General features: G+C 39.2%; 1 protein-coding gene across 1 annotated transcript in view; it reads left to right on the top strand.

Moving 5' to 3' along the window:
* FAM186A (family with sequence similarity 186 member A) overlaps nt 1-14,880 on the top strand; it is a 76,140-nt gene extending 61,260 nt beyond the window's left edge. The window contains 3 exon segments of the mRNA XM_069541233.1: nt 1,350-1,492; nt 2,138-2,320; nt 14,859-14,880. Coding sequence (XP_069397334.1) covers nt 1,350-1,492; nt 2,138-2,320; nt 14,859-14,880 — 348 coding nt within the window.
* Nucleotides 14,881-15,141: the final 261 nt, after the last annotated feature.

Raw genomic sequence — 15,141 nt, 5'->3', positions numbered from 1 at the left:
AAAGTAAATAATTTACAAGATTAGTTTACTTGCTACTCTAGAAGGTACAGAGAGACTTCTCATTATAGACATATTGTGAATTTTCCAGAAGTTACTTTTTCTTTTCTTTTCTTTTCTTTTTTTTTTGGCCATGCCACGCGGCTTGCAGGATCTCAGTTCCCCAACCAAGGATTGAATCCAGGCCACAGCAGTGAAAGCCTGGAATCCTAACCACTAGGCCATCAGGGAACACCCAAGAAGTTACATTTTATTTTATTTTATTTTACTTTATTTTATTTTATTTTACTTTACTTTATTTTATTTTATTTTAGTTTGGCTGCACTGGGTCTTAGTTGCGGCATGCACGCGGGATCTCATTCCCCAACCAGGGATTGAACCTGGGCCCCCTGCATTGGGAGCAACGGGCCTTACCCACTGGACTACCAAGGAAGTCCCTAGAAGTACACTTTAAACATTAAAACTCTCTGACCTCAAAACTTGGATATTTTTGACAGTTCTGGGTTTGGAATATACGACCAATGTAAATGGAGTAAAGCAAGATGAATTGGCAGTGTCATGAACTGTCTGACAGGAATTACAATGTCTAGGGCATTTCAGGGGATTAATATGGGTCTGGGGTCAGGGAAGCTAGAATCTAGATGATGAGGTGGGTATCAAGGCATCAAGAAGGGAGGGGAAAAAGCAAAAAGGAAGAAAAGGGTAGAAATGAATAAATACACTGAATCAGAGTGGTGGTCAAGAGGTTGGTTCTGCTACCAGATTGGGTTCAAATCAGCTTCACCACATACTAGCTAAGAGATCTTGGGCAAGCCACTTAACTTTTCTGAGCTTCATATCCCCATATGTAAGAAGACAAGGATAATAATAGCACCTATCTCATAAGGTAGCAAATATCAAATAAATTAATACATAGAAGGCACCTGACAGTCAAAATTAGCTATCATTATATTTGCACAATGTTTCACAACTGATGAATATATTGTCTTACACAACTCTCATAAGAACCCTGTGTTTATTATTCTTGTTTTAGAAATGAGAAGAAAGAAGTGCAGATAAAATTAGCAACTAACCCAAAGTCACAAAGCTGGGAAATGAGAGGACTAAAACTAGAACTTAATGCAGGACCACGGTTTTTATACATCACAGTTGCCAACTCTGAAATTGTGTGTTGGAGGCAGGTAGAGGTCGAGGAGTGGCAGGAGGAAGGGAGAAAGGGCCTGGAGAAGGAGAATTCCTTTTCCAAGGAAAAGGAAGTGTCATAGTTTAGCTAAGGCCAGCTAGGAAGACCTTCCTAAAGACTTTGGCCCTTTCTTTTCATGATTTCCTTTTTCTGATTTATTTATGTTTAGCTTCAAGAGATATATAAATTGAATCTAAATCAACCTATCCCTTTGATCATCAAAAAGAAGCAAATATCTGCCTCTACCAAATTTGTTCAACAGCCAATCCTAAAAGAAGAGGACAAAAAGTATGACATATTCAATAAGTTCAGGTATGTGGTAGGAAAGACTGACATTAAACTTTCTTTGGATAATATCTGGGACCTCATGATTCTTTTTCCTGCCCAAGAGCTTCCCCTTCTCCACAGTTTTGATATGGTTCAGTGGAGAATATTAATTTTCTTAGCTAATTTAGCAAAAGGCTTATTTCTACTTAAATATTTAATAACTAATTTTGAGTTCCTTAAAAAAAATGAAGTTGATTCTTCCTTACGAAGAAACAAATTATTTTAATACACACAGTGAAGAAACTTAGAAGCATTACTTGTTGTTTTTTTTTTTTTTAAGAAGGTAGGAACTTTGGGAAGGAAGGGGAAAAGACTGCTGTGGGGGAAACATAGCCTGCATATGGAGTGTATACTCCATGAAGCTAAGAAAGTCGTTTTAAAACGTATTAGTAGGTGAAGTCAGAAATGCAACTTTCAGGGGGAAAAAACGTTATTTCTGCAAATTCTGCTGTTTTAATCCATCTCTCGGTCAAAGTGGGCATAGCTAATGTTCTTTGGTTCCAGGGGGGCTTTATAGGACACGGTGGTGGTGAAGAGAAGGGGCGAGAATAGGAATTATATCTTTTGAATGGCTATGGAGTTCAGGAGAGTTTAACGCTTCCAAATGGTGCTTGTTCTCTGATTCTCTAGACAAGAAGACCAAATGGAAGCCATCTGGAATGCTGATCTATTCACTTCAAGTTACCCAATAACAGAGAAGACATCAATGTAATCACTCTGGGCCCAGCTGGGTGGGTACCCAGATATTCCTATGCTGCTCCAGTTAGATGTTCACTCTACGTTCAGAAGATCTCTTACATGCATTCAACCAAAGTAAGTTAAGGACTGGGAGGGAGCACTCTGGTAATTGGGCCTTTGGTCACATACCTTTTGTTTCCCTAACCTGACTTTCTCTTACAGCACCAGGGAGTTGCCAAAAGTAGTTTTTTGGTGTGAGGTCAGACTCACACCAGCCATAAAATAGTACAGGTAAATTCAACATTAGTCTTTTATTTCTCTTCATAGGCCTATAGATGTCACTACTGGAATAATATAAACAAGCAAACAAACAGACAAAAAGCAGTTATAATACCATGAAACCTAATCTAACACTAGATAGGTCCACTTTGAATTCCACCCTTAGGGATTTATTACTGGAAGAACCAGAAAGACCGTAGTAGAATGCTCTCGCCCACTTCATGATTCAGTAACATGACCTTAAATGCAGTTGTCATATCTAGGCCAAATTTGAAGTAAATTCGATGCTTGTATCCCAGGATGCACTGAAGAGACTCGGAGAGAACAGGTAAGGTGGTCATGTGGTTCCACATTTCCAAATTCTGTTAAACCAGATTCTCACTGAAACTATTGGAAACCATTCTAGTGGAAGTGAAGAGTTTTGGAGTCTCCATTACCTCTTTCAAGTAAGAGAATTATTTAATGTTCTAAGCTAAGAATTTAGAAATGGAACTTTTGTAACCTGAAAGAGTTTGTGGGAGCAGTCTGATTTATTCTGGTGAAATCCAAGTCCTGGGGTAAGAAGAAATAGTGTTAACTCATCAATTTGTTTAGGTAGCAGACACCATGAAATAAGACACTTAAAATTCTATAATAAAGTAAAGTAATAGCAAAAATATTATATAATGTATACAATATAAAATCATATACCATGAGCACAGCGTTCATGAAAAAAAGTAACCAAATCAAATGTAACCATTAAGTTGAATAAGTATGACTCCTAAGTTATAGGTTATAATCAGAAAGCAGCTTTCTTTTTGTCTCCCATTTCCCTTACATTTTTTGAGTAATTAAATTAATTAACTTAGGCTATTTGGAGAGATAACATTGCTAATTTAATGCCTATAGTGCTTGGGACAAGATGTATAAAATTTTCTTTGAATAATATTTCCTTTATCTCCATTCCACAGCTAGCTTCAACTATTAGATATACTACTGACCTCACTATTCACTTCTTACTCATGCTAAATCCTACAAAGTTAGTGAGTCTCCTACTTGCAATTTACTGTTTGGAAGTACTCAGAATCAAGGAGCTTTCCATAGATTTTTTTTTAAGGTATAATGTGTATACATTTAACCTCTTTAGGGTACAGTTCTGAGTCTTGACAAGTGCATAGTTAAGGCAACCACTAATCTGCTTGCAGTTCCTATAGTTTTCTCTTTTCCAGAATGTCATATAAATGGAAGTATACAGTATGCAATCTTTTGAATCTGGCTTTTTCCACTTGGCATAATTCATGTGATTCATCCATGCTGTTACACGTATCAGTAATTCATTTCCTTTTACTTCCTGACTAGTATTATTCCACTGTATGGCTATACCATATTACTTTATCCATTCACCAGGTCAAAGACATCTGAGTTGTTTCCAGTTTTTGGCAATTATGAATAAAACTGCTATAAAAATTCATATACAGGATTTGGGGTGAATGTAAGTTTTGACTTCTCCTAGAAAAATACCCAGGTGTGGGATTGCTGGGTTGTATGATAAGTGTATATTTACTTTATAAGAAATGGCTAAGCTATTTTCCAAAGTGATTTTACATCCCTTTACATTTATTCAGTGAAGCTAGTTCTTACCCTACCTCTAGATGAAAACCTAGATGGTTCCATGACATTTCTGGTAACTTTTTTTTATATAGTATTTTAAAAAATATTTATTTTATTTATTTATTTTATTCTTGGCTGTGTCGCGAGTATTTATTCTTAGTTGCGGCAGGTGGGATCTTCATTGTGGCATGCGGGATCTTTTGCTGGGGCGTGTGGGCTCCAGAGAGTGTGGGCTCTGTAGTTTGTGGGCACACCTCTCTAGTTGAGGCACTCAGGCTCAGTAATTGTGGTGTGCATGCTCAGTTGCCCCGCAGCATGTGGGATCTTAATTCCCCGACCAGGGGTCGAACTCGTATCCCCTGCATTGGAAGATGGATTCTTTACCACTGGACCACCAGGGAAGTCCCCATTTCTGGTAACTTTTTAATAATGTAAGTTTATCTAGTCGGTAATTAAAATGTCCAGAACCATGTATAATAAAGCTTTAATTTTCTTTTAAAGTTCTCCTCTCTTCCAGCTTAGACTATTGCAACTTAATAGTCAGGGAAGGAGGACATGAACAGCTTATTTTCTCTCTTGTGGCCTACTGCTTTTGTTCCAACTTTTCCAGCTTGCTGGCATTGGACTTCTTATGGATTACAGTTCTGAGAAGGGAGGAGAGGGAAAGGGAAAGAGAAAGTCTTACTGACTACCACTGTTGCATTTTCTCACATCATTGCTTCCTGGATGTGACAGATTTTTGAAGATGACTCTTTCATGGATGTACTTGGTGAGTTCCTTGGTGATCATCATCACTGGAGGTCACTCAACTGCAGATGTCTTCTGCATGCTTTTTTCTTTTTGGCCACACCCCACGGCTTGTGGGATCTTAGTTCCCTGACCAGGGATGGAACCTGGGCCCTTGGCAGTGAGAGTGCGGAGTCCTAACCACTGGGCAGCCAGGGAATTCCCTGCAGATTTCTTCATCATGGCAGATACATTTCTATTCCAACTGGTTGTTTGCATGTGTGATACCCCCAGCTTCTCTCTGCTGAGATGTGTTTGCATATTAAGGCAGTTCTCCTGGACAGAATACATGACAGCCCTATGTCATCTCTCCTGGGTATATATGTATGTGTGGCCCTCATCTAGTCTATAGGAAACACTTGAGCCTCCTTTGTCCAGATAAACTCTGAGGCTGAAGGCCTATCCCAATGCAGCAGCAGCTTTTTCTTTGTTTCTGCCATTAGAGCAGCTAGCCAATCAGTCAGGTATGGTTTTTTTTTCGGGTATGGAATCAGACCCTTGTCTACTGGGCCTCCAAATTGGAGACTCGTGTTAAGTTCTTGGAGTGGAGGAAGGGTAGAAGCACTCTCAAAATCCTCTTCTCCTTGACCATCTCATACCCTCACCGTGAGTTAAAAGATTAAGAGCTAAGTTCTTTGTAAATCCTAGTCTAGCACTTCTCTTCAGAATTTGGTATCCATTGTTAGGGTTGCCAGATTTAGCAAATAAAAAGGTAGGACACCCAGTTAAATTTTAATTTCAGATAAACAGCAAGTGATTTAGTATAAGTGTGGCCCATGTAATTGTAAAAAATTATTTATTATTTATCTGAAGTTCAAATTTGACTAGGCACCCTGTATTTAATCTGGCAACCCTTCCATTGGGTTTTGCCAAAACTTCCATTTTTACATGATATTAGATACAAAATACGTATTAGGAGTTTCTGAGTTATAGAGTTAGTTGTTTGAAAACTTTCAGAGTAGGAGATGCTGAAAACAGTGATAAACTTTAATAAGACATTATAGGAAATAGAAGAATTGAAGACTTGGATTGTTTTCTATTTTTCACTAAACCTATTTTTAAGACATCTTTAATTAGTAATAATGGGCACTACATGATCCATTACTATTTGCCATCCTCCCCCTCCTTTTTTCCTCCCTAGAATCTCTTCAAGGTCTTTCTCCCTCAAAGAAGATTATATATTTTTTTACTTTGTGGCAATTATAGTCCAAACCAAGAGACTTTTTTCCCTCTGGGTTTGGTTATTTCTACCATCCTTCGGATCTCAGTTTAAACAATCACTCTTTCTTTTTTTTTCCTCAACATTTTTTTTTTTGGCCATGCCGCAGGGCATGTGGGATCCTAGTTCCCTGACCAGGGATGGAACACCCGCCTCCTGCATTAGAAGCACAGAGTCTTAACCACTGGATCAAAGGGAAGTTCCCAATCACTCTTTCCGAGCTGTCTTCTCTGACTCCTGTGTTCTCCCATAGCGTCTTATAATTAATACTATCTTAGCACTTACCATTCTGTATTGTAATTGCCTTATTACTTACCTCCCCTGATTTTAGACAATATGTTTTTTAAAATTTATTTATTTATTTTTGGCTTCGTTGGGTCTTCGTTGCTGCACACCTGCTTTCTCCAGTTGTGGCGAGCGGGAGCTACTCTTTGCTGGGGTGTGCAGGCTTCTCATTGTGGTGGCTTCTCTGGCTTAGGAGCATGGGCTCTAGGTACGCAGACTTCAGTAGTTGTGGCACACGGGCACACTAGTTGTGGCTCACGGGCTCTAGAGCGCAGACTCAGTAGTTGTGGCCCATGGGCTTAGTTGCTCCGTGGTATGTGGGATCTTCCTGGACCAGGGCTTGAACCCGTGACCCCTGCATTGGCAGACAGATTCTTAACCACTGTGCCACCAGGGAAGCCCCTAGACAATATGTTTTAAGGAGATTAACTGCCTGTTGTGTTCAACTGCCTCTATTTTTGCTCTGCCTGCTTTCCTTTCAAAAATATTTACTACTTCCTATGTGCCAGGTACTATAATGAGGCACTGAGATATAATATGTGGAAAGGGTTCAAGAGACCATGGATGCCAGGCAGAAGGAACACTACGTGCAAAAATCCAGGGCCGATAACATATTTCTTCTTTTACTTTATCTCAAAAAAAATTTTTTTTTAATTTAAAATATAGGAACTTCCCTGGTGGTCCAGTGGTTAAGATTCCGCCTTCCAATGCAGGGGACGTGGGTTCCATCCCTGGTCAGGGAACTAAGATCCCACATGTCTTGGGGCAACTAAGCCCACATGCTCTGGAGCCCGCGTGCCACAACTAGAGAGAGGCCCGTGCACCACAACGAAGATCCTATGTGCCGCAACTAAGACTCAAGGCAGTCAAATAAATAAATGATTTTTTTAATTAAAAATATATAAAAACTAAAACCTCCCTACTCTCCAGTACCCTTTCTTCCTGTTTCCAACAGAGATGACTAGAACTAAAATTTCTCTTCCTGCCTTGATGTGTCATGTAATGCTTGGAGCTATTGTCATCTTTGGCAACCCTAAGGTGATAACCACAGGACAAAAAGACAATACACCAAGAATTACAGAGGAGGAGGATAAATGAAACCCTATCTTTGATAACATTAAGTTGCTGGAACAACCCTGAGTACACCTGCCTCTGGCCTTTTTGTTAAGTGAGCAATAAATGACTTTTTCAGTTTCAACCATCCTTAGTCAGGGATTCTGTTACTTTTTTTTTAACATCTTTATTGGAGTATAATTGCTCTACAACGGTGTGTTAGTTTCTGCTGTATAACAAAGTGAATCAGCTATACATATACATATGTTCCCATATCTCCTCCCTCTTGCGTCTCCCTCCCTCCCACCCTTCCTATCCCACCCCTCTAGGTGGTCACAAAGCACGAGCTGATCTCCCTGTGCTATGCAGCTACTTCCCACTAGCTATTTTACATTTGGTAGTGTATATATGTCCATGCCACTCTCTTACTTCGTCCCAGCTTACCCTTCCCGCTCCCCGTGCCCTCAAGTCCATTCTCTACATCTGCGTCTCTATTCCTGTCCTGCCCCTAGGTTCTTCAGAACCTTTTTTTTTTTTTTTTTTAGATTCCATATATATGTGTTAGCATATGGTATTTGTTTTTCTCTTTCTGACTTACTTCACTCTGTATGACAGACTCTAGGTCCATCCACCTCACTACAAATAACTAAATTTCGTTTCTTTTTATGGCTGAGTAATATTCCACTGTATATATGTGCCACATCTTCTTTATCCATTCATCTGTCGGTGGACATTTAGATTGCTTCCATGTCCTGACTACTGCAAACAGAGCTGCAGTGAACATTGTGGTACATGACTCTTTTTGAATTATGGTTTTCTCAGGGTATATGCCCAATAATGGGACTGCTGGGTTGCATGGTAGTTCTGATTTTAGTTTTTTAAGGAACCTCCATACTGTTCTGCGTAGTGGCTGTATCAGTTTACATTCCCACAAACAGTGCAAGAGGGTAGGGATTCTGTTACTTGCAGCACAAAATATTACTGACTTAATCAGTTTATACTTTTCCCCCTGAGGAAAGTTTTCCTAATCTTCCCTATTGCCCTTATGTGCCATTTCCCCAAACTCCCATAATATCCTAAGATTATTACTCTATCATTGTATTTACCACATGTATTATAATGATCTGTTTATGCATCTGTCTCTTTGTATCCCAGGAGATCTGACATTTTGACCCATTAGAGATACCCAAAAAAGTTCAATGTTGAATGAATGAATAAATCTATGTTTCTTTCCCCAAAGGGGTAATAATCAAAGTAGGGGGTGATAAAATACTGAGGAATTACAAAAGACAGCAACTCTCAAAAGAACAGTTTCCATTTTTAAAAAATATTTTCAAAAATATTTATTTATTTATTGGCTGCATGTACAGCTTGTGGGATTTTAGTTCCCTGACCAGGGATTGAACCCGGGTCCCAGCAGTGAAAGTGCTGAGTCCTAACCACTGGGAATTCCCAAAAGAACAGTTTCAACAGGACTCTCTTAGGGCAGAGGAAGCTTTGGAAACTGCAGGCTATCTGGTGCAATTTTTATTGAGGGAAGTACTATTACCTGTTAAGTAATAGTAATAACAATAACACTTCACAGTTGTGTGGTGCTTTTCACAAACAGTGAATCTAATATCAAATTTAAACCTCACAGCCATCCTGATGAGGTAAAGAGAGCAAGCATTTTAAAGACTAGGAAGCTGAAGCAGAACCAGAATTTCAAACAAGTTCTACATGCCACACTAAAGATACCTGAAATTTACCTTAAGCTAAATCGTTTAAATATTTCTCTCTCACTGAGATAAAGACCATCTGATGTGAAAATTCTTACTTACCATACAGTAGACAAAGGTTAGAGTCACTCAGAATGACTGGATTTTCTGTTTCTGTCATTCACCCTATGTCCCTGCCACTTTCTGTATGTCACACATAAGCAAACACGTACACGTGCCTTTCTGTCTTTCACTATTCAAATCTTTGTTTAAAAGATGGGTAGAGAAAGCTGGCATATAGTGTGATATGTCATTCATTCTTTTTTTAAAAAAATATTTATTTATTTGGCTGCACCAAGTCTTAGTTGCGGCAGGCGGGCTCCTTAGTTGCAGCTTGCCAACTCCTTTGTTGTGGCATGAGAACTCTTAGTTGTGGCATGCATGTGGGATCTAGTTCCCTGACCAGGTATTGAAGCCGGGCCCCCTGCATTGGGAGTGTGGAGTCTTAACCACTGTGCCACCAGGGAAGTCCCTAGTGTGCTATGTCATAATTCTTTATTTTTTCTAAGGGCTGGTCCTAGCAGGGGGCTTGCACGCTTGAAAATAAGGAAATGGTTCAGATGTTTGCCTTGGCGTATTAGAGCATTTTCCCTAAAGGGGGAAAAACTACTTAGGACATAAATCAGAAATTAGAAAGTTGTCTGGCAAATACAGAATCAGGGCAGAAGCAGCTGTTTATGTGATATCGATGGTTGTGACATAAGATTATGATGTGGATTCATCTCCACCATAAGAATGTACCTGACCAACAACCTGGACAGTTATGCTGGCTACGCAGCATGCTGCTTTTCCAGAGACTCTTCTGTGACCCCATGCTTCTTGTTTCCATGCTGACCATCTGCCATTCCACTTAAAGTCTTTTTCCTAAAGTTTTTCTTTTTAAATAGGGAATTGCTTTTTTCCAAGTATAATTTGATATATTTTTACAAAAATATTTCAAAAATATATAAAGTATAAGAAAGTATAACAAAGAAAATTTAAAAATTACTTTGGACCCCTACCATTCAGGGATAATACTGCTGCTAACATTTTGGCATATAACTTTTGTTTGAAAGGAAAGTTGTATTATTTTATTAAGATATAAAACAATATTATATCTTCCTGGTGGTCCAGTGGTAAAGAATCCACCTTCCAATGCAGGGGATGTGGGTTTGATCCCTGGTCAGGGAACTAAGATCCCACATGCTGCAGGGCAACTAAGCCCGTGCGCCACAACTACTGAGCTCGAGTGCCTCAAACAGAGAGCCCGTGCACGAGCCACAGACTACAGAGCTCACTACAGAGAGAAAAAGGCCCACACGCCACAACTAGAGAGAAGCCTGCAAGCTGCAATGAAGAGCCCGTGTGCTGCAACGAAGACCCGAAACAGCCAAATAAATAAATAAATAATTTTTTTAAAGTATTTTTTTTACATACGGGGTTAGGAGCTGTTCGTAAATCACAATCTTTAGTTAGCAGCACATGGACTCTAAGGAAAATGAAGCAAAAGAGCAGACTAAGAAGAAAATATAAGTAACAATGGCATTTTTATTAGGTTCATTAAATGCAAGTGGTATCATACTTACCATCCATTAGAGTAATACCTATTATAGTCACCAAATTTGAATTTATAAAAATAAAAATCTGATGAACACCTACTATGAGCTAATCCTAAAAAACAAAGGCAAGACCTAGTTTAACCCAAACTTTGATATACGAATGACTGAAGAGAACTTTATTCCAGGTAATGATTTCTGTTTTGGGTTTTGTTTGTTTTTATTTTTGTTTCTGTTTTCCAGGTAATTATTTCTAACCACACTATGGGATGGTTAAGATTTATGATTCCAACTAAATACTGATTATTAAACAGGGTTCACATTAAAAATTAAATTATAGCATGCCTCAAGAATGTTAAGTAGGGCTTCCCTGGTGGTTCTGTGGTTAAGAATCTGCCTGTCAGTTCAGGGGACACGGGTTCGAGTTCTGGTCCGGGAGGATCCCACATGCCACAGAGCAGCTAAGCCCGTGCACCACAACTACTGAGCCTGTGCTCCAGAGCCCATGAACCATAACTACTGAGCACACGTGCCACAACTACTGAAGCCTGCAGGCATAGAGCCCGTGCTCTGCAACAAGAGAAGCCACCGCAATGGGAGTCCTGCGCACTGCAGCAAAGAATAGCCCCCGCTCGCCACAGCTACAGAAAAGCCCACATGCAGCAACAAAAGACCCAACGCAGCCAAAAATAAAATAAATAAAAATTAAAAAAAAAAGAATGTTAAGTAAACCAGCCCATCATTAACTAACTAATTGACTCCTAGAAGAATATTTACTGAGGGCCTATTACTGCCAGGTACTAGGCAGAGGCCAGGGATGTTAAGATAAATGAGACAGTTTCTATACTTTTATATTCAAATGGAAGCTACAGAGAAGTAAATCAACAATTCCAATATGGTGTGAATAAGTGGTAAGAGATGGTGAAAGTACTAAATATTTTGGAATTACAAAGAAGTACTCAACCCACACAAAGATAAAGTGCCAGAGAAGTTTTCCTAAAGTTATGGACAATTAAGCAAAGATTTAATAACAAGAGGAAGATGGATGAAAAGGGGAGGAGGGCTGGCTGTGCTGGAGAGGGGGAATGGCAAAGGCTTGCAGGTCTTTTGAGGAAAATTGGTCAGCCTGGTTGGACCACTGTGTACAAACTAGAAGTGGCAAGATTAGAGAGGTAAGTGGGGTCAGAGAAACTATGAAGGTGTTTGTAATCCATATTAGGTTCCCTGGACTTTATCTAGAGGGCTATAGAATATTTTAAAGATATTTATTATCAATATTTCAGACAGCTAAAAGCACAGTAATATTCAAAAATCTGCAAATGCAACACTAAGCTTAAGAAATAAAACATGCGGGGACTTTCCCGGTGGTCCAATGGTTAAGGTTCTGAACTTCCACTGCAGGGGGTGCAGGTTTGATCCCTGGTTGGGGAACTAAGATCCCACATGCCGTGAGACGTGGCCTAAACAAATAAATAAAATTAAAAAGAAAAAGAAATTAAACATGCTCTTTAAAAAAGAAAGGAGGGGCTTCCCTGGTGGCGCAGTGGTTGAGAGTCCGCCTGCTGATGCAGGGGACACGGGTTTGTGCCCCAGTCCGGGAGGATCCCGCATGCCGCCGAGCGGCTAGGCCCGTGAGGCCATGGCCGCTGAGCCTGTGCGTCCGGAACCTGTGCTCCGCAGCAGGAGAGGCCACAACGGTGAGAGGCCCACGTACCGCAAAAAAAAAAAAAAAAGAAGAAAGAAAAAGAAAGGAAAGGACTTGCCTGGTGGTGCAGTGGTTAGGAATCTGCCTGCCAATGCAGGAGACACAGGTTCGACCCCTGGTCTGAGACGATCCCACATGCTCTGGAGCAAGTAAGCCTGCGTGCCACAACTACTGAAGCCTGTGCACCTAGAGCCCGTGCTCCGCAACGAGAGAAGCCACTGCAGCGAGAAGCCCGCGCACTGCAATGCAGGGTAACCCCCGCACGCCACACCTAGAGAAAGCCCGTGTGCAGCAACACAGACCCAACGCAGCCAAAAATAAATAACTTAAGTAAATTTTTTTAAAAAAGAAAGGAAAACCCCAAAAAGCAAAAATTAAAAATACATAATACAAACACACGTAAGGGTGAATTCCTCTGTGTACCCCTAACCAATGACATTTTTCTCCTTCTTGCTCCATAGAAACCACTATACTGAATTTGCTGTTAATATTTCTACACATTTGGCTTTATACTTAACTATATATGTAACTCTAAACAACATAAGCACATGGTTGAGGGATGAGCAAGATGCCCACTTAAATCTGTTGATTTTCTCTATTGATTTCTGCTCTAATTTTTATTACTTCTTTTCTTCTGCTTATTTTGGATTTAGTTTACTCCTCTTTTTTTAGTTTCCCAAGGTGGAAGCTTAGATTATTGATTTAAGATTTTTTTCTTTCCTAACATGTGCATTCAATGCTATAAATTTCCTTCTAAGCACACCGCTTTTGCTGCATCCCACAAATTTTGATAAGTATGTATTTTCATTTTCATTTAGTTCAAAATATTTTAAAATTTCTCTTGAGAGTTCTTCTTTGAAGAAAATTCACATTATCCAATGTTCCTGCATGCTATCTACTTTTTCATCAAAGTCCTTAGCATATTAATCACAGTTAATTATGATTATAATTATCATAATTACAACATCACTACCATATCTGACTCTGGTTCCGATGCGTGTTCAGCCTCTTCAAACTGTATTTTTTTGCCTTTTAGCGTGCCCTGTAATTTTTAAATTAAAATCCAGACATGATATACTAGGTGAAAGAAACTCTGGTAAATAGGCCTTTAGTGGTGTGGTGAAGTATTGGAGAAGGGGAAACATTTTATAGTTCTACGATTAGGTCTCAGTCTTTTGGAGAGCCTATGCCTCTGGACTATGAACTTTACCAGTGCTTCTCAGTACCCATGACTCCCACTCCACCTTAGATGGGACAGGATGGCTAGAGCTGACTGGAGTTGAGTATTTCCCTTCCTCCAAGTAGGTTAGGCCCTGATAAAACCCCAGCATGTTAGACTCTGGTAAAATAGTTTCTCCTGAGGGCAGATTTGTTAAGAACAGAATGCTCTGCTGTATTTCAGAATGGTTACTTTCCCCCTTCCTCTGGGGTAAACATGAGGGGATTTTTCTCCAATCTTCACTATCAGGACCTAGTAGAGTTTCTGAAGGTCCCTTTGACTAGGTCCCCTGGAGTTTTTAACTCTCAGACTTGTTTATACTGAGCCTCCAGCAACTCATCAATTACAGTTTAGGTTTTTTACCAGGCACTGGTTCCTGCAGAAGTTTCTGCTCATGAGTTTCTGTTCTAGTTAAGTTGTAATTCTCTATATCATCTGTCTGTCTCTCCAATTTTGGGGGCAATGGTTTGCCCTGTGACCTCACTTCTCCAAAGAATCAAAGAAGAGTCGTTGATTTTTCACTTTGCTCAACTTTTTACTTGCTGTTAAGATTGAGAAGAAACTTTTTGCATATACTTTTCAAAAAATTTCTGTGCACTTACTTTTAGGTTGCAAAAATGGGCTCATTTCAGACATGTCTTTTAACCTACTTTGTTTCACTTAACAGTAAATCTTTGAAATTTTTCTATGTTAATATAGACTTATATCATCATCTTTATTGTTTGCATGATATTTCTTATAAAGATCTATCATAATTTATTGAACGGTTCTCCTACTGATAGAAATCTGGATCTTTTTCAACATTGCAAACAATGCTGCAGCAAATATCCTTGCACAAGTTTGTATATTTATATGATGATTTCACTTTGAAAATTCCATTCGAATAATTTTTTCCAATTACAAAAGTAATGAATGTTCATCATAAAAAATTTGGAAAATACAGACAAGTCCATGCCCAGAAATAACAACCATTGTCAATATTTAGGCTGTGTTCTAACTTTAGGTGTAAGAATACTGTCTAATAAGTATAAACTATTGCCAGGCTCTGCTCTTCCTGATTTTGGTCCTGGGAGACATTCTGCCTTGTGAAGGTGACTTTTATAAATATGGATTACATACTAATTTTACTAGTTTGACATTGTGAGCCCTGGTGGCACTCTTAATTTCCCTGTGAATCATCTGTTTTCCCACAAATGTGTTCAAGAGCAATTTGTAATAAGATTAATTTTCTTGTCTTGTTTCCAGGTTTAAGAAGATTCCCAAGTGACTGTAAAATTAAACACAAGCATGTGGAAAGTAAATTTCAATGTTTCAGTAAAATGTCTATTTTGCTTTCTTTCATGTATATACATTGCTTTGTCCAACCTATATTTTTATATTTTGCCTGTAGTTCTTCAGGTTAAACATCTTCATTTCCAGACTACTACCATAACCACTCAAGAAAGAACATCTTCTTCTCTAAATTACTTGAAACACAAAGCTTCAACAAACACTGAGGTAGGCTATCACAAAATGATCCCTGATATGA

The sequence above is a fragment of the Delphinus delphis genome, chromosome 11 (assembly GCF_949987515.2).
Source record: "Delphinus delphis chromosome 11, mDelDel1.2, whole genome shotgun sequence".
In the NCBI taxonomy this organism is placed as follows: Eukaryota; Metazoa; Chordata; class Mammalia; order Artiodactyla; family Delphinidae; genus Delphinus; species Delphinus delphis.
This window is presented reverse-complemented; position numbering and strand designations above follow the sequence as displayed.